This window comes from Lepisosteus oculatus, chromosome 22 (assembly GCF_040954835.1).
Source record: "Lepisosteus oculatus isolate fLepOcu1 chromosome 22, fLepOcu1.hap2, whole genome shotgun sequence".
Classification (NCBI taxonomy): Eukaryota; Metazoa; Chordata; class Actinopteri; order Semionotiformes; family Lepisosteidae; genus Lepisosteus; species Lepisosteus oculatus.
The window spans coordinates 10,164,415-10,184,020 of record NC_090717.1 but is presented as its reverse complement, the minus strand read 5'-3'; the positions used below and the strand labels follow the sequence as shown (position 1 = coordinate 10,184,020).

The 19,606-nt window shown below is 41.1% G+C and overlaps 2 protein-coding genes across 4 annotated transcripts; one reads left to right on the top strand and one right to left on the bottom strand.

Moving 5' to 3' along the window:
- Positions 1-313: 313 nt before the first annotated feature.
- On the bottom strand, positions 314-8,283 carry ube2g1b (ubiquitin-conjugating enzyme E2G 1b (UBC7 homolog, yeast)). 2 transcript variants are annotated; one of them, XM_015366350.2, is made up of 7 exons: positions 8,063-8,283; positions 6,478-6,580; positions 5,139-5,236; positions 4,584-4,685; positions 3,680-3,858; positions 2,819-2,939; positions 314-2,451 (listed from the first exon to the last, which is right to left on the bottom strand). In XM_015366350.2, the coding sequence occupies exons 1-6, from the start codon at positions 8,103-8,105 to the stop codon at positions 2,853-2,855; spliced, it is 612 nt and encodes a 203-aa protein (XP_015221836.2). In that variant the 5' UTR covers positions 8,106-8,283; the 3' UTR covers positions 314-2,451; positions 2,819-2,852. The 2 variants fall into 2 exon arrangements, with proteins under 2 accessions (XP_015221836.2, XP_006640334.2); XM_006640271.3 differs by lacking the exon at positions 4,584-4,685.
- A 401-nt stretch (positions 8,284-8,684) lies between these two features.
- On the top strand, positions 8,685-19,258 carry anapc7 (anaphase promoting complex subunit 7). 2 transcript variants are annotated; one of them, XM_015366146.2, is made up of 11 exons: positions 8,685-8,896; positions 9,453-9,594; positions 10,043-10,162; positions 10,508-10,619; positions 11,539-11,692; positions 13,000-13,142; positions 13,636-13,753; positions 14,663-14,859; positions 15,132-15,356; positions 15,688-15,838; positions 16,508-19,258. In XM_015366146.2, exons 1-11 carry the CDS (start codon positions 8,796-8,798, stop codon positions 16,695-16,697), a joined length of 1,653 nt encoding a protein of 550 aa, XP_015221632.1. In that variant the 5' UTR covers positions 8,685-8,795; the 3' UTR covers positions 16,698-19,258. The 2 variants fall into 2 exon arrangements, with proteins under 2 accessions (XP_015221632.1, XP_006640333.1); XM_006640270.3 differs by having other exon boundaries at positions 9,453-9,639.
- Positions 19,259-19,606: the final 348 nt, after the last annotated feature.

The window sequence follows — 19,606 nt, the reverse complement described above, 5'->3', positions numbered from 1 at the left end:
ATTATTAAGCAGTAATAACCTGCTCCAGGTGCTTAAAGAACTGCATGCAGGTCTGCCTTTCCAACACTGATCCCAATCAGAGGTAAAGACAGCAATAATCTGTTGGAGATAGTAAAAAAAGGGGCTGTTTGTTACAGCTCCCATCAGGAAGCACTTGAAAGTAAGGGCTGAATGGAGGAAACATGTTTAGAAAGCAAGAATGTGGGATTTAATTTCAAATATAATAACCTTGGTTTCCCAAAGAGAGAATATAAAGTAAAATGGGCACCACCAGGAGCTCCTGTTACAGCACAGCAAAGAAACTGCAAGTAAAGAGGTTTTACACATTTTATTGGGCTCAGATTAAATACAATTTACACAAAAATACAACAGGAAAGGGGGGTAAAGGAAAAGGTAAAATTTATCAAACCAGAGTGACCAGCAAACAATTAATCTGGTGGGAGAACAAATAAGATCACTGCCCCCAGTAACATTAAAACTTAAAAAGTAACAAAATAAATGCTGTTTTTTTTTTAATTCTATTGCTTTGTGATCTTTCAAACGCGTACAGTGTAGACCAGTCTGTAGTGGCAGCCAATGTAAAAAAAACACTTTACAACATTAATTACTTTAAAGTGATATTCAAAAAATAAGAAGGGGTTGAAAACAGCGTAAAAGCGATTTGTGAAACGTAAATCAATGCAAATACCAGCTGCCAGCATGCAGACTTTTAAACATCCAGTACATCATCTGATCATTTACCAACAACCTGACATCTTGGGAGGCTTCAGTGTCCAAAATCAAAATAAATGCTGGTGTGTTCTCTCTAATCCAAAAACAATGAAAAACAGCTAAAGACCTAAACCTGTCAGTATGCCAGCTTTTTAAAATACCCGATATATTGTATAGGAGCATGAAGCACCTCTGAAAGCAGTTATTTCCCCCCGCCATTGCTACAGGTTTTCTTTTTGCTGGATTTCTTACTTAAAATGGAAAATTACAATGCCCCGTTGCAAGGCCATTCAAATGCCTGCTTTTCATTTCTTTGGCACAACCTGGTAACTAATTATTCGATTAAATTTGAATCAAATTGCAAGGTCTTATCTCAGCAATGGGAGATGCCAAATGCACCGTTTTGCAATCGCCCCTTCTGTTTCACAATGCAATAGTACATTGAATGCACCTGGTCCACAGAAAATTGACTTCATAAAATGCTTTTCAAGATGATCACCATGAAAAGGCATTCTGTAAAAGATCTCCTGCTCACTATTCCTGTACAAATGACACCTCTAAGACTTTTCAAGGCTCTACACCAGACCTTTTGCAAACACTGTAGTGCAGTAGTACACACCTTGACCTGCATTCTGCTCTTCCACTTTGAGGTTTCCTTTGCTAAGCAATTTTTGCTGTAGCATGTCGCACACACATACAGAAAGAAAAACATAGCAGTAGACACAGGGTTTAAAAAGAAAAAGCAGATTACATAGCCAGCTTTTAAGTGTAATTACCCAGTGAGTCAAAATCATGAAGACACGTCACTGCCGTGCTAAAGTGTGCTTCTGCCAAATTTGGGAGAAAAAAAAAACCCAGAACGGAACCAAAGTGTTTGAGCTTGGAGAGACACATTCCTGTGCAAGTCTAACCCACACTCATTTCAAATGCAGCAGAGAAAGATGAACAAATCCCTTCATGAATGCACAAGAGAAGCTCAAGGTGAATCCATGGAGGTGTAAAAAAAAAAAAAAACTCAAGTTCAGCATTTTTTGGGGCTCATCTGCACTATTATTTTTGCTCATCTTAAAGTTTCTTTTCTTGGACTCGTTTTTCAGAGCCACAGAGGGAAAAACTGGTTTGACAGCAGGGGAAAAATCTAGTCTGTTTCCGTGGTTACCTAGGGGCTGCATTTTGACAGTTTGGGGCCTAGTCTGACAGCAGAAGCACACTCTAACTATTGCCTGGTATTTTTACAGGATACCTCCCAAAAACAAATTAAGGCAGCTGTGAGTAACTGAAAATGTTGCAGCCTTGGTGGGAGAAAAACCAATGCATTTTGCAAGAGTGCCCCCTGAGCAGTCAGGGAAAACAAGCAAAGAGTTTGAGAAATTGTTTTAAATCTGTTTCACAGTCTCTTCAAGCACCACAATTGAAAACCCAAGAAATTGCATAAGAAACCTGATATAAAGTAGAAACGGTTTAGTGGCAGATAAAAAAGCAAGTTAATTTACAGAAGTGATATCTTACACGGTTTATAACAATCCTCAAAATAAATAAATTAAATGTACAATTCCAGGTAGGAAAGCAAAGATATTCAGCTGGTTGCTTGCTTTCTTCACAATGCAAAAAAATATTTCAGAACAACCAGTGTGGCTAGTTTCGAATTGCCCTTCCCAAAACAGTGAAAGTAAGGGTGCAAAACACATAGCCTTTATTGAAGATCAAGATAATTTCTTCAGGAAGAGTAATTTCCTAAATCTGTTTAAAAGAAAAAAGAATTCTTTGATCCACTAATTCAAAGCAGACAATCATGTACAGTGAATTAATACCTTACCCTACCTCGGTACACAAAACACAAGAAGGACAAGCTTTGTAATGACAGATTATCCATCCCTTCTTCATTCCATGCTAAAGGTTAAAGCACACAATGATAATGCAGTAAAGTACTGCCATTCCTGCTAACACAGACTTGCTTATTCTGAAACCTTAATGAAATGCCATGTTATGCTGTTAAAAGCAAATCAGGGGGTGTTCAAGAAATAAAACATTACAGAATTGTTACTGTGCCTTTAGCTGCTAAACCAAGAGCCTGAGTTTTTATAAAACTGTTCTTAGAGTTACTCACCTTGCATCTCAGACCGTCAGGAGACGAGACTGGTCTAGTCGAAAGCCATCTCCTGGCTCTTCCGCACACAGCGCGCGACCTTCCTCTTGAATTCGCCATTGGGGTCTTCCCTCCATTCTTTCTGCAGAAGGCAGACAGCACGGCGATCTTACATTTCATCTCAGCCTTCAAAAACGAGACATTACCCTGCTAATGAGGGAATTTATCACAGGCTAAGCTAGAAAAAAAAAAAAAACTTAAGGGACCACTTTAACAGTCACGCCCACCCCTTCACAAGTGTTTAGCGTGTTTGAGCGCATACAGACAGCAGTGCATACTTTGGGGTCTGAAGATTTGGGTCAAAACATGCAAGACCCATAACTCCATCCATCCACTTTCTAACCGTTTTATCCAATACAGGGTTGGAGTATGTCTTCGGGAGGAAACCCATATGAACACAGGGAGAACACACAGACTCCACACAGATAGTTCCCCAGGAATTGAACCCAGGACCCCCAGTGCTGTTAGGCAGAAATGCTAACCACTGTGTCACCTTACTGCCTGGAATTCAAAGCCACCCAAAGGTCTTTAATTGCTTAAATTATCACTGGCATGATCACTGTATTACTACTAAACCACTGGGCCTATCATGCTTATTTGTCTGGTTTCTCAGCAGTGGAATAGGAATAGTGGTACTGGGAACAGCCCTCTCCTCCCAGAAAGAGACTCTTGAGTGTAACCAGTCAGACCTAACTCACATGGTTTGGGGACATGGATAGCAACAACCCACGTGACGGAACAAGAGAATTTCTCCCATACAGGCACCCCAAGCTGGAATCAAGCTCGGGACCCCCGGGCTGTGCCGCCAGGGCCGGAGCTCACCGCGGCGTCCACATTGGCTGGAGAGTCGCCGTTGGGGTCGGCCAGCATGGAGATGACGCTGATCATGATGGTCTCCACCGTGTGGATGGGCAGCCAGCGCTCCTCGGGCTTCTCGTAGCCGAACTTGTCCTCCCCGGGCTCGTGCAGGATCGAGATGCACACGTCCCCGTTCTTCGCCACTGGGCCGGGGGGGGGGGGAGAGCATACCACAGTGAGAAACCCAGCGGAACCACCCCCTTGGGGCAGAACTGGGACGGGTGGAGCCCTGCGAGACACCGGATCCGTCATGCGGAACACACCAGTCAGCTCCCTCATTCACCGGCACAGAGATCAAATCCCTTAAATCTGACAACAGCCTAGTGGGATCAACTTCTTTGTTCCCTAAACAAAGAAAGAATGATGAAATAACGTTCTAAAACCAGCAAAAAGTTTAGACTTAAAAGGGTGCTCTTCCTCGCAGCTAAAGACGGGTACTTCTGCAAAACCGTTTCTCATTGGGATCAGTGACAGGTGGTCCGTTTAGGTTCAAATCCAGGATGACACATTAAAGGTTTTCCGAGGTGCCACCAGCTCTGACCAGGAGCCGTCGTGCAAGAATTCCACTGGCGGGCGATTGCTGTGGTTGCCTTTCCAAGTGGCCGCGACGTGAATTTCAGGAGCTGAAAGGGGTCACCTGGTCTTGGCTACATCAGCAAACGGAATTCACTCCTGACACCCACCATCTTTACTGGTTATCAATACATTTTATACGGTGCTGCTTCAGAGTTTCAGTTTACCACAATTATCTTAACCAGAAACCAGCTGAGAGATTTCCATAAACAGATTCAAGCATGCCAACCATTTAGAGTTACTGGGTAAGACTTTAAAGGAACAGCATGTTAAAAATGATAAAACAGTATAGTACCATCAAACATCGGAGCAGTGAGAGTGTTGAATCCAATGCATGATGTCATTCCAGTCCAACAGGCATTGTCTCTGAGTGACTGAGAAACATCCAGAATGGCAGCTGAAGACAATGCAAACCAGAGCAGGAGGGACAATACTCGTTTCTAACGGGTCACTTTGTAGCAATAGACTTCACTATTAGGTCTTGAGAGATTCACATGGATTTTCAAGACGAACCTTCCCAGAGTAACACTACCAGTGTTGGTAAAAGACATTTCAATTAGTCTGTGCTAATGAGTGTTATAAATTGAACCTGTAAGCTGGACAGTAAGTTGTTACTATCCACCTCTGTATCTGAGGGTGCTTTCAATTGTACCGTTCAATCACTCCTGCCTGATAGTTGCACTTAACAAAAACAGGATGTGGTACTATTAATATTTTACAGTATGTTCTTTCTTTACAAGAAATGTGCAAGTCTCTTGGACAGGTAGTAAGGTAAATGAAAAAGAACATGTCCATAAACCAATGCACACAGCACTTCCACACACAATCGATAGATAACTAGTAACCTTACCGTTAGGATGCCAGATTTCAGTAATGAACTTCATCTTTGGAGGCCGCAAGGGATAGTCATAAGGAAACGTCAGATAAGCCTTGAAAAACCCTCCTTCACTGCATTAAAAGAAAGATAAAGATGGTGTTGGCCATCTGTAGGCAATCACTACTGATGCAATTCAGCTCATCTTGTCATGTGGCCAACAACATGAAGTTACAAACGAAGATATAACTGTGTGTGGTTGCACCACTCTTTTCATGGATGGGTGCTACGGTAGCAATTTTCCAGTCAGCAACTACAACACCTGTCTCGAGAGACTGATGGAAGAGATTTGCTCATGGACTATTAATAACATCTCATTTCCTTGAACAGACTTGGTAGAATATCATCAGGTCCTGCAGGTCTATCTCAGTATTTAATATAGGACTTTAGTCTATCTTCAGCCTGATGCACATTGTCTGATCGTTCCCAGATAAGCACGAGTGAAATATTGCATTTTACATCTTTTAACTGGATCTAGTTTTTTTTTTTTTTACTGCTTTAAAAAGTTAAATCATTAAGATTTTTTAATTAAACTATTTGTGCCACCACTTCCCTGACCAATTTAGAAGAAGCTAGAAGCAGAACATCTTTAAGTTGTTCCATCAATTTTTTTATTGGAAGATTGGTCACATTCTTCCGGTCTGTGTCCCCAAAATTGGAAGCCTCCGAGTTGAACTCTATCTTTACAGTTTCAAAGGAAAATAGAGTTTCCTTATTATAATCACAGCTATATTAAACCAATACATACATGCCCTCTAGTAAATCAGTTTTTCTGACAAAGAGTGTAAGAAAGCCGTCAACTCCAACACGAACCACCTCATTTTTCTTCTTATTATAATAAACTATTTTAAAGAGCACCTTTAAAGGTGCCTTCTCAAAGCCCTTTACAGAATGACAACAACAATAACAAATACACAAGATATTCACAATGAGAATACACAGTAAATGGAGGTACTGAATACAGTAGGAGCAGAGGGATAAAGAACAGAAGCAGTTGAGTAAAGGCTCTTCTAATTCCCTGTTTCATCCAAACAACGATCAAACAGGTTCTATTGACCACTTTTCCCATGGGCTTTTAAATACAGTAAAAGACACGGTTATAATCTTTTGGATGTGCATATGATTTCAAAGCTATCCTGTTCTTATTCTATGACTAGGACATTTCTAACTGCATGCACTCTCAGCTACTGTTCTTCCTGGATTTTTAGGATCTTCTCCCATTAGAGCAAACGGATAAAGAAGGAAAAGTCTGACATCTGACCAGGTTTCTACCGCCCTCACAGCACCAGGACAGCCACTTAAAATCCACACTTACAACAGCGTGTCCTGTGGCCCAATTATGACCACCTCCCATTTGTAGATGTCATCATCATCGATGAGCCCTGCCGAGAAGCCTTCCACAGGGTTCTTGTTGAGCTCTGAAATTCAAACACAATTTTAAACACTTCCCTCCAGTAGGATGGAACAGCTGGTTACACAGTGCAAACAGGATAAACTTACCAGACAGTCAACAGGATACATATGCAGAGTAAATGAGTCAAGCAACCTGATACACGTTAGATCGCTGTGGAAACTGTACTGGGGCATATACTACCCAGGAGCATAAGATAAGGGCACCCTGGACAACCAGGAGCCAAAGGAAACAGTACGAATAATATGCTCTTATTATTTCTCAGAGAGATCACATTCAAGGTTTAAACTGAATATCGGCATACTGCATACAGGCAAGATCTCAGGATCCTCTATCCTAAGTCGAATTCTCTCTCATTGCAGTTCATCTCTGCAACATCGCATCTCTCAATAAAACAAAAATGCTGAGTCAAAGCCCTTCAAAAGGAGGAAAAGGTGCGCAAAACGAGTTTTTGCTCGGCTGTATTCAAGAAATGCAGGAGAAGGCTAATTATTGTGCCACACTTGCTCCCAGGTGGGGGCGGTACTCTGTATTAGTCATTTTAAAAGTTAATCCTAACGTCAGAATCACAAAACCAAAGAGGAGCAGACCTGGAGGGGGAAAGAGCTACAAGCCGAAGACTCAGGGTCTCAGTTTTCCACCCGCAAAAAAACACACTCGGAATTCTGGGAACGGCGTAAATTGCGCAAAAGCCAAAAGATCAGCTTTCGAAACACAGGTCTTGACACAAAATAAATAAAAATAAAACAGCTTAATCACATTAGAATTAAAAAAAAAATGAGCAACCGCAATACACAAGGGCTGTGTGGCTTTTACCTGTGTGGGGGAGAGTTCTGGTTGACTCGGATTACGCGATATTTATTTTTTTTTAAGAGACACATTAGTATTTTAAAACTATGTACGGATACGGTGAAAGTGACACAACTCGGCCCCGTTGTAGATTGTAGCTGTAACAGGTAATTTATAAACGTTTAAGCACGTTAAAAGGGAGTCCAGCCGAGCAGATGATGCGGTTGTATCGACCAAAAAAAACCCCCAAAGTTTAGCTAGTTGCCAATTACTTCCTTGCATCTGAACCGCTTCTACATTTCAATGGCACGACGATTCCAGCTTCGTTTTTAAAGAACCAATTTTGTTGGGGGAAAAAAAACAAATTGGAACTCTTAAACAACCCAATAAGATTAATCCGTCCTAAACCACGACCAACGTGCAGCCTGCTAAAGAGAGGAGCTAAATCTCACTACTGTATAAGATACGCCAACCAGCCACATTTTTTTAAAAGGAAAAAAAAAACCAACAACCGAATTAGGTCGTTATCACCCGCTACCGCGTTACACAAACACTTTGGCACTAGCAAAGAAAGCTTAAAAAATAAAACTCATCCCTCACACGAAGGAAAAAGCTGAAGTTCAAGAATAACTGCTTCTTGTAAACAACACATCCTGCTAAAACCTCGATCTCGTCTCCAGACCGAGTCGCTCTCACTAACCTGCCAGCTGTTTTCGAAGAAGCAGCGCTGATTGTTCAGTCATGGTATGTGGGGCTTGTTTTAGATAAAATATATATATAGATAGATAGAGACGTGGTTATCTGTAAGAGAATATCGACAAATAAATAAAAAATGCTATGAAATCCGCCAATTCCTTCCTGCCGAGTCTCTGGCTGCCTGTCTGACACATTTAGGGCTCCCGGAGTGATTTAAGCTGCTCACACCGCATGCGCGCTGACTCGGGAGAATTGGGGTCGTCCAAGCTATCTCCTGCTTAAAAATATCCCATATCCTTCTTTCATTTGTAATTCCTTTAAAACTAACCCAACAACAAACAAAAAAAACAAATAAGCGTGGAAACAAAATCGTATAAAACACAGACTCTCATTTTAGTTATGTGTGTGTGTTCCTTCAGTGCTGTTTGAGGTCGTGTTTTTGCGGAGACCCAGGGCATCAAATGAAGAGGCACGCTTCCAGAATTAATAGGCGACCACCTTGACACTACCAAAATTGATTGAAAGGTTTTCAGTGTTATCTTCTTGTGGCGAGGAAAACAAATACAATTTTAAAGAGGCCAGTTGAAGGCAGCGTTTGAAAGGACCCCCCTATTTAAGACCTCAGAGGCGCCATATTTGATGCAATAAGGGAGAAGTTTTTCAGGAGGGTTTAACGAAAGCTGTTTTGATTATTTTTGTCCATTGTTTTGTCTTTGGAAACCACAATTGCTAAAAAAATGAATGTTATAGATCACGTTCGAGAGATGGCAGCCGCCGGACTCCACTCCAATGTCAGGATATTGAGCAGTTTGTTACTTACAATGAGTAACAACAACCCGTATGTACCTTTCGTTTCGTTGACAGGTTCTGGACCAACTCCTCTGCATATAATATGTAGTATATGTGGAGCTTTTATCAATACAGTTTTTTGAAAACGTGTTTTAAACCCTTAACGAAGATGTGTGAGCTCCATTAAATATGATACCTCACTATTATAGTGTAACGGAAGTGCTCAAAACAAGTGATGAAGTGGTACGCCGTATGCACTAGTGCACTCATGCAAAAACGATAATAGAATATAGGTCGGACGTAGACAAGGGAATGAGTACATCCATTCACAAGCAAATCATTTTATAGTTGTAAATAATTTATGCAAACTATTTGCAAAATCTCCGGAGAGAGCAGAAAAAAAATAATGTAAATGTTGGGATTTACTCAACATAGAGTACAGCACCAGAGTAGACCATACTCTTTTCACTGCTTGTGTTGAGCTCTTTTGCAGAAGTGTCTATAGTATGCATTACCTATATTGATGAGCTATTTCCTGCAGCTGCATTTTAGATTTTGTTAAATCCATGAATTGTTTTATGTGCATGCAAATGTTTTTTTTCCAGGGAGCTGTTTTCCCCATCGCAGAAATACCAGCTGCTGGTGTACCACGCGGATGCCCTGTTCCATGATAAGGAGTACCGGAATGCAGCTTGCAAGTACAGCATGGCTTTGCAGCAGAAGAAAGTGTTGAGCAAGACCTCTAAAGTAAGGACCTCTGCTGGGAGCAATGCATCCTCTTTGCAAGGACAGGTACATACTGTTTACTTGACTAAGAGTTTTAGGTACCATTTAACTGGTCACTCAGAGATAAAAAAAAACCTACCCAGGCAGGGTGATCCATTTGGTCCCGGTAATCACATGAATGCTTTAAAATCAACTGGATTTTTAAGTTTGTATTATAGTGAAAGATGGGTCATATATATACTGATGCAAATCTAAATTGTGCATGAGGAACACAGAGGTCTTGTTCAAGTATTTAGTGTGACAAGCTGAAATTATTTGCTTCTAAAATAGTCATTTCAAATTAACGTAGTATAAAAGGTGAATTGACTTCAATATGACAAATGCCAAAAGGCAATAAAAATAAAATCTAGAATTTTTAGCCTCCAGGTTAAATTGAGAGTGATAAAGAGTCCACATATCTTGTTTTTAGAGCCTTCCGTCTGAGATTGAGGTGAAGTATAAAATTGCAGAGTGCTACACCATTCTCAAGCTGGATAAAGATGCCATTGCAGTTCTGGATGGGATTCCATCAAGGCAGAGAACGCCCAAGGTTAGCTGTAGTGTTGTGCTCAATAAATGTCAGTATATACTGTATGTATTTATGTATTCTAAGTTTTGTAAACTCTTTAATCTTAGCAAATGGTTATTTGTATTTCTGTTAGTAGTGTAGTATAGTAGTGTTTATTTCTAGAGCCATAAAAACGTCTGCATGCAAATCAGTGCATTGATTGTTTCCTTCACCTATTATTTAGGAATGTTCTGTTTTCATAAAAGAGTGCAAATTACCTACACTAAACATGCTATTTAAAATACTCATTAGAATTGGTGTTTGATATGTTGGATAGCTAAGCTCAGATGTTGAAATCACTCAGCAGTGTGTATTTTTTATTTTCAGATCAACATGATGCTGGCTAACTTGTACAGGAAAGCTGGGCAAGAGCGCTCAGCAGTAACCAGCTATAAAGAAGTTCTGAGACAGTGTCCTCTTGCTCTTGATGCTATTATCGGTACATACTTTTAATATGTAGTTTGTTTTCACATGGTATCCCATTCCATCTCCCCTAGATGCTTAAAGATATTTAGCTTGCAAAATGTCTGTTTTTGCAAGTTAGAAATGGCCCGTTTTTGAGAGGGAAGTTAGTTTTGCAAGCTTTTGCACTAGTAAGAATTCTGGAGTGTGTGTGTGTATGCTCTCTGCTTTGACTGTATACTTTTGTTATACCTAATGCACATTTTCCCTTAGCTTTTAAGGCTGAAATTGACCTAAATAGAATTTAAGATTTCAACTCTAGGTTGTATTGCTTTTCTTTGGTTTGAAACATAGTACCCTTTTTAATTAAAACTATGTAAAAATTGGAGTAGTTTACATTTTCAGCCATGTAAAGAAAATGTGCCAGTAATATTTTCAGTGCACCCTTAAAGTCAGAATATTGATGTAGTGCATTGTTTTTCTGTATGAAAAGTATATAACTCCCAACTGTAATGCTACCCTAGCATGCTACCATTTATTCCTTCTAAATGAATTATTACCGATAAAGGGTGCTTAGGTATACTGCCACATTGCAGTCCACCACTTGCCAAATTCCAGAGCAAAGAAAACCTAATGCAAGGAAATATAGGACATCATTTTTTTACAAAAAGGTAAACTAGACCAAAATGTTAATCATTTATGGAGTTTTTATATGAAGATGGTCAAATGAATCCTGCAAAATATCTTACAAGATGCCATTAGTGTTTTGCTTTAGTGGAATACTGGAACTCTCCTTAGATATTATAGTTGACACTTGCACGTCTCCAGCTCGAGGAAATCCATCATCTTTTTTATTTTTTAAAACATCGGGTAATGCCAGGTTATAACTAGAGTCAGCGGCGTACGTGGTCCTGCTTCATGTTGTTTCCTGGATTAAAGGTCGGTGTGTTTTGCAGGTCTGCTGTCCCTGTCTGTCAAAGGAGCAGAAGTCGCATCAATGACCATGGACGTGATTCAGAGCATCCCCAGCCTGGACTGGCTTTCCGTGTGGATAAAGGCCTATGCTTTTTCACATGCTGGGGACAACCTGAGAGCCATCAATACTATCTGGTGAGACATAAAAAAGTCCCAAACTAGAGGAGGTCATTCAGTCTATGAAGCCTGCTTGGTAGTTAACTGATCCAAGAATCTCATCCTGCCATTTCCTGGAAGAAGCCAGGGAACTCAATGTGACTGAGTAGCTTTTTCCATACTCCCACAAGACTTTACGATAGGCAAATTCTGTTCCTTTTAGATTGTAGTGATCTTCAGAAAGCAGTGCTAACTCTTTCCTTCACTAAATAAAGAACTGCAAAACCTAGAAGCAGTCTTAGCCTTTATAAACTTGTTCCAGTATTGGCAAAACAGTTCATTTTATTACAAATGAAAAAATAAAGTTGGCAAGTGTTATTTAGAAAATAACATTTGTAAATAACATTTGTTATTTTCTGTACCGTTAAAGTCTGATTGCCAGTTGTTTTCCGTAAAATGATGAAATCCATTTACTGAAAGAAGATACTAGGCAAACTGCCTTTAAATCTCATTTTCCTGTTAGCTGTCAAAGATAAATATATGGTGATTTAAATTCTCAATTTAGAACACTTGTACAGAACCAGTGGTTACTATTACTATTACATATCAAACAGAAGTAATTCAGTTTTTACAATGTATGTTTTTTCATGATGAAGAGATTTTGACAAACTTTGCTTGAATTCTTGAGTTGTTGTTCTTTAAAAAAGTATTAGCATTGGTTTGGTTTGTAAATCTTTCATGGCATTTTTCTTTTCCCATCTTCATATTTAAAAATCAAATCCAAAAAGTGTCAAAAGGTACCACCTAGTGGCCATTGCTGGTGGTGCAGATATAGCCCCTAAAGAAGCAATGTTAGTGCATAGTACTGCACTATTGAGATACTGCACTGGATCTGATAGCTGGTGTGTGGTGAGCATTCTGGCACACTTTGGCTGGTGGGGGGAGTCCCCATTACCTGTAAAGTGCTTTGAGAGTAGTGTTAAGAAAAAGCTGTATAAGTGTAAGGAATTATTATTATCGTATGCAAAGTGCTACGGAAGTTCAATACACAATTCCTTTATATTTAGCAAACATTTATTAGACATAGGGATTTTAATGAAGTAAAGAATGAGTTAAAGTGTGACTCATGTTGATTTTCTGTTCAGTGAGCCGAATATCTAAAGATTGCTGCATAAAGAAGTTTGAGTCACATTTTCAAGACAAAATGTAAAGATGCAGGATGTCTGAAATTTGTGTGATGAGAGCATTGGCATTTATTTTTTGCTGATGACACTGTACAGCGTGTACCATTAAAAACTGTAGGCTATGTTACTAAGCCTTCTAATGATACCCTTTCTTTTGCTAAGCTCCCTGGAGAAGAAATCTCTGTTGCGTGACAATGCTGATTTGCTAGTGAGCCTGGCAGATCTGTACTTCAGAGCTGGGGACACTAAAAATGCAATTCTTAAGTTTGAACAAGCTCAGATGTTGGATCCCTACTTGATAAAAGGTAACGGACTGTACTCTTTGCAGTACTACGTTTTGTTTCTTTTAATAGAAATTTTTCTTTTTGTGCTTCCCCCAAATGATTCCTTAATCCCTTACGGCTCACCTCTTCAGACTTCAGCCCAACACAGGAAAGGTAACCTTGCAGACTCTTCCTCTAAGGCCATACACTTCACACTCTCACGTCGTTCCTTTAAATATGCATTCACATGCTCAAGGTTTCTTTGAGATGAGCCATAAAGCACTCACACCCAAACCGTCTCTCACATTTACACTTTGTAATTGCTGTTCACATACAATCTCCTGCAACTATCTGTTGCATTAGATGTTAATTGCGGCGCAGTGTCTCAAGGCTTTATGCTTGTGCATGGAAATGTACATGTAAGAAAATGTAAGACATTCTGAGCTTGTTTCCTTTAGAATGTGACGTACATTAGTTCCAGGTATTTATTCCCTGTTACTTTCCTTTTTGGCCATCATGTTGTCTTTCTTATTAGGCATGGATGTCTATGGGTACCTAATGGCTCGTGAGGGACACCTGGAGGATGTGGAGATCTTGGGCGGAAGACTGTTCAATATCTCTGACCAGCATGCTGAGCCCTGGGTCATATCTGGGTGAGTGTTTTGGGAAAGTTCAGCACAGCTGCAGGATCCTGAGTTTGATTTCTAGTCTACAGCAACACTGTGGGGGCACTTGACTCTTTATTAGCCAGTGAGTGGAGAGGCTTTGTTGCCTCTCTCCCCTACTGCCAGCTCTGGTTAGAAACTATGAAGAGATGTACTTGAAACAGGACATGCTTCTTAACTGGTCACACCAGTATTGTAATGCCACAAACACTGTTTTGGAAGATGCAATTGATATCAACATTGATAAGGCGTCTTCTGTGTTATGATGTACACCTGTGAGAGACAAAACGTACAGTTACTGATTTTACTTACTTTTGCAGTCCTTTGATTTTTCTTTTGATTTGATCTGTTGTTTGAGTAGAGTGGGTATTTCCTCCCAAGCGGGTGGCATGGCGGCGCAGTGTCTAGTATTGCTGCCTTGTGGCAGCTTGCCTTGTAGCACTGGGGCCCTGGGTTCAATTCTTGGGGCTTTTATCCGCATGGAGTTTGTATGTTCTCTTCCTTTTCGTTTGGGTTTCCTCCAGGTGCTCTGGTTTATCCCCACAGTCCGAAGACATACTGGTAGGATAATTGACATTTGGGAAAATTGGCCCTGGTGTGAGTGTGTGTGTCTGTGTGAGATTTGACAGGTGTGTCCCATCCAGGGTCTATCCTGCCTTGCGTCCATTGCTAGCCAGGACAGGCTCCGGCTTCCCCTGACGACGTATTGAATAAAATGGTTTAAAGATGGATGAATGGATTTACTCCAAGAAATACTTTGTGATCAAATTTCCACTATTAACCTCCTGGATGATCAGTACAAGCGTACCTGAGTTACGGCGCCCAAGTCACCCCTTGGCTGTCTTGCTGTGAATAAAGTCCACTGATCAGTGTTTTCTCTGTTCTGTGTGAATGTAGGTGCCACAGTTTCTACAGTAAGCGGTACTCGCGGGCACTCTATCTGGGGGCCAAGGCCATCCAGCTGAACAGCAACAGCGTGCAGGCCCTGCTGCTGAAGGGGGCGGCGCTGCGCAACATGGGCCGTGTGCAGGAGGCCATCATTCACTTCCGGGAAGCCATGCGGCTCGCGCCCTGCCGCCTGGACTGCTACGAAGGCAAGGCCCGTTCGCTACTGCTGCCTGATTCTGATAATTAGAGGTTATCTTCAGACTTGAATCTGAGTATTATACAATTTTAGCTGTCTTTATAGTGCATGGACTAGAACTGAAAGTACAGATACATTTCCTTAACGGACACACAATGACCCCAGAAATCAACGGTTGTCTAGTGAACAGCACCGATGACCTGTCTGTCCTGTCTGCGTGTAAACAGCTTCAAATTCTTTATTTTCAATTTTCATTCTTTATTTTAAATGCGGGTGCTCCAGGTTTGATTGACTGCTATCTGGCATCGAATGGCATTCGGGAAGCAATGGGAATGGCCAACAACATCTACAAGACTCTTGGTGCCAATGCTCAGACCCTGACTATCCTGGCCACAGTGTGCCTGGAGGACCCCATGACCCAGGAGAAAGCCAAGACACTGCTGGACAAGGCTTTAGCCCAGAGACCTGATTACATCAAGGCGGTCGTGAAGAAAGCAGAGCTGCTGAGTGAGTGTCAGCTAAAAAAAAAACCCTTTCAGGATGGACTGTGAGTGTGGCTCAGAACTGAGGTAAAGAAGGAGGAACTTAAGTTTGAAGTGCATAATGTTACTTTCCAGATTGAGGTACTGTCTACATTCCTCCTTTCTGTTTTTATTAAAACAAATGTTCTTAGCAAAGTGTTTTGCCATCGTGTCACAATTACAGAGCTCTGTAGCAAAGTAACGCAGTACTGTGTAATGACTAGACTAAAGTTTTCAAAACTGCTAGAGTAGTCAAGAATGCTGAAAGTAGATTGTCATATTAAGTTGTTTATCAGTCTTTTTTCCCTTTGTTTTAGGTCGGGAACAGAAATACGAGGAAGGTATTGCTCTTCTGAGAAACGCCTTGGCTAATCAGAGTGACTGTGTGCTGCACAGGATTCTGGGTGACTTTCTGGTTGCAGTGAATGATTATCAGGAGGCTATGGACCAATATAGCATTGCTCTGAGGTAAGTAGCTCTAAAGTAATTTTTGTTTGAATTTACATTTTTATTGTCAATGTTTGAACATTTCAAACATTGCTGCTATTAGCGGGGAATAAGTTTTTCATGGCTACTTCCTTTATCGTTCTTATCTGTTCAAAACAAGGTCACAGGGCGTTTGACCAACACATCTCTAAAGAATAAACGTGCCTGTGGTGCTTTTTGTAATTTTGCATCATTTACTGTTGCACGTCAGGCAGTGTCCCCTAGTGGTGGCCTTTCACAATGACACCAGAGGGAAATGACAGACTGTGGAGGCATTTCCTGTGAACAAATGATGACTCTGAATCTTAAAATATTTGTTTCTTCCACAGGATCAATATTAAATGTGCTTTTTTTTCTTAAAAAAGTAACCAAAACTGGATCTGGTCCCCTCATACTTGGATAATACTGTTAAAAAATAGGAGACATTTCAGTACAAGTGATCAATAGTGCATGATTGGTACACTATTCAGATTCTTGATCTTGCAGGTAACACGGCATGGATCATGCTTTCAAGCTTAGGGCCTTTTTAGTGGAGCTGAAGTATACGAGCCAGTAGCTGACGTGTGGTCTGTTTGTGTGGGAATCGGGCTCCGCACTCTTGAGCTTTCCCCGCAGACAGCAGTACACACTCGCGCTTGTGTGTCCCTGCAGCCTGGACCCCAATGACCAGAAGTCCCTGGAAGGGATGCAGAAGATGGAGAAGGAGGAGAGCCCCACGGAGGCCACGGCCGAAGAGGACGTGGACGACATGGAGGGCAGCGGGGAGGACGGGGACCTGGAGGGCAGCGACAGCGAGGCGGCGCAGTGGGCGGACCAGGAGCAGTGGTTCGGCATGCAGTGACCCGCCTGCGCTCGGTGGTCGAGTGCGAGCTGTGTGCGTCTCTGTCGGTGTCTGTGATGAGAGGGTGGCTTCAGAATTACTGCCCCCTGGAGCAAAGAGAGTTGCCTCCCCCCCTCCCCCACCTGTCTCACAGGGGGCTACCACCACCTGCTCAGTGTCAGGCGCACCAGTGGCCTTCCTACCCAAGTGTACAAGCAGTCCAGGACACAGACGGCAGGGCAGTGACATTAGCTTGCTTGAAATATTATAAGGTTCAGGTCAGCTTGTTCAGTATTGTTCAGTTTGAGAATCCAGCTTATTCTTAATTAGGTTAAAGATGGGAAAGAACTATTGGATAATGACCTCTGAACTTCCCGTCTCTAAGGAATTTCTAGTACGCTTTTCTTGATCTGAAATCGTGTTTTTGTTTTCTTATGATGGGGCAAGGAATGTGTTAAGCCTTATTATGAGAACAGTCAGAAAAGGCAATCCTATAGCTAGAACTGTGAGAACTGATTTGGATCGTTCCTCATTTTTTTTAATTTATGCCTGGCTTGTTCTTTGTAGAGCTGTCTTTGGTAGGTCTGAACTGAAAGTCCCCAAGCTGTATTTCACACCATAAAGAGTTAACCCAAATGATTGTGGCTCCTAACAGGATTTAGCAGGTGGGAATGGTAGAGAGGCAAAGAACACAACAAAGATGTGTAGAGTTGGGTGATAATTGATAATTGAGTGGTTGTCTTTTTTTGGTGTGTTTTCATTGAGCTGGGATTATTTTATTTGAGATTTAGTATGTTTTTGCATTGTTGTGAGAGGATTATATTTTTAAAATGTATCAGAATATTTTTTATTTTATGTGGGTTACAGGAAGACGGCAGCTTAGTGTTGCAGTATTTATGAAGGCAGGAGTTTTTTTTTTAATCATCCTTAGGTCCCATCTTCATCCAGAATCCGGACAAAACAATGGTCATGAGCAGACTTTTACTGTATCTCTGTGACCGTTTCACATTTCTGTGATTTGCAGGCATGTGTAGGGTTAATAAAAAAATTAAAGTACAAAATTTGCACATATCCCTGACATCTGTTTTCCATAGCCCCACTTTCTCCTATTACATTTGCTCCTTTATACATAGTTATTTCCAGAGAATTGAGCACACCCCATTCGTTGACCATTATTGTGCAATTGATATATAGGCTGCTTTTAAAGTTAGTTGACTTCTGCGGACAATGCCAATATTCACCAGCCCTTCAACTACAGTTGTCCACCAGACTTGATGAACTAAGGATGTATTGTGCTCCTTCTCTTGGACAATGGAGATCACAGCCATCTGTTGTAATGGTTCCCAAACCTGGTCCTGGACGGACCCTGTCTGATGTTTTTAATTAATTCCTGCAGGGCTCTAAATTGATGACTTACTTCATCACTCTGCTACAAGGTTCATCAATTGCCAATCCCGTTTGACCTTTTAAGATGAGAAAGCGAATTTACAGGTATGCCCCCATTAACAACCCTTGTGATTAAGAACTTGTCTGAGTAAAACCCCAAGAGAAGAGGCTGCTCCTCCAAGTGGTTAGGAACCACTGCTCCAGTATGTGTGCAAGGGGAGTGGTTTTATTTATGCATGTGTTCATGTCACTGTTCCAAAGTGCAGTATTCTAAGTGTGCATCAGAACCCATTGCGTCGGTCTTCTGGTTTTACAACCGTAGGATTGTTTTATTTGAATAAGTGCAATCAAGTACCGCCCCTTCCTGCTCCACTTTAGGAATACCATGTTCATGTTTGCATGCAGTCATCACAGCTGAATGGCTGACCTCTAAAACTTGCCCAGCTCCTGTCATCACGACAGAAGATCAAACCTGTGCAACTGTGGCCCAGCCACTACAGCAGCAGGGTTGGTCATAGATTACACTAGGTGTATCTATCTAAAACCGAGGTGTGTCTCGGTTTCACACCTACCACCCACTCTTGTTTTCTGCTGCTGTGCTAGGTACTGAAAATCACAGTTTGGTTTCTAATTGGAGAAACCGTACTGTGGGTGGAATTGGTCTGACCGATGCTTATAAACCTGTCGGAGAACCTGGACAGAAATAGATTTCATTTTTCTCATCACTGTTAATTCTTTTGACAAGTAGAGCGTAGGGCTGCTTAAAAAATGCATTTAATATAAATGTCTTGGCCATTCTGACTCAGTAACTAACAATCAAGCCGAAAAGAGGGAATGCTGATTTCAGGTGGTGGATCTGCCATTAGATGTTGCCTAATTAGAGTGTTCGTGATGAAAATGATGCTCCCTGAAACAAGCTGTCCTTCTAAAGCATTAATATTCACTTCTGGTCCTGGAGGGCCAAAATACCGCAGGTTTCTCAGGTAACTCATAATCCTTCAGATGGAAAGACCCAGTGAGTGAACAATTGGAGTTATTTAGAATCCAGGGTGATAGATTGAAAATTAGACCAGGACCAGAAGTGAATACCTGTTCTAAGGCACTGGCGTACTGTAGCTTTAGGTGGAGTTCTATAATTAATAACGTGGGATTTTTTTTTCAAATTGGTGTTTAATAAATGATTTAATAAATTGTCATACTGTATTGTTTGATGTGTTGCAGTCCTGGTATTCTAGTGGTCTCCAACCATGGTCTGGGGTTCTATGCTTCTTAAGAAACTTTAAATAGATCATGGTCAGTCACCTTGATTAAGTTATTCAATAGGTAGTTTAGTTTAGTATACCCCTCCCCACAACAAATGTCTTAATGAGCTGCAATGCAGCGTAATGAAAGAGAACCTGGATTTTTGATGACTACCTTTCACACATGGTTTAAGATGTTGATGAACACTGGGGTCATATGTGAAATATAACCTCTTAACTTCTGTATGTTATAAGAAGAAAAAGTTGAAAGAAGGACGTTCATTGGAAGAAACTGGCTAAACT

Excerpts from the sequence above, each read along its gene's own strand:
- ube2g1b (XM_015366350.2), bottom strand. The coding sequence starts at position 8,105 with ATGACTGAACAATCAGCGCTGCTTCTTCGAAAACAGCTGGCAG. Across the intron at positions 5,237-6,477 it reads GGGCCACAGGACACGCTGTT|TGAAGGAGGGTTTTTCAAGG; the intron begins GTAAGTGTGGAT and ends CTTTTAATGCAG. Across the intron at positions 4,686-5,138 it reads TGAAATCTGGCATCCTAACG|CTGCCATTCTGGATGTTTCT; the intron begins GTAAGGTTACTA and ends CATTGTCTTCAG.
- anapc7 (XM_006640270.3), top strand. The coding sequence starts at position 8,796 with ATGAATGTTATAGATCACGTTCGAGAGATGGCAGCCGCCGGACTCCAC. Across the intron at positions 13,754-14,662 it reads GAGCCCTGGGTCATATCTGG|GTGCCACAGTTTCTACAGTA; the intron begins GTGAGTGTTTTG and ends GTGTGAATGTAG. Across the intron at positions 15,357-15,687 it reads GAAGAAAGCAGAGCTGCTGA|GTCGGGAACAGAAATACGAG; the intron begins GTGAGTGTCAGC and ends CCTTTGTTTTAG.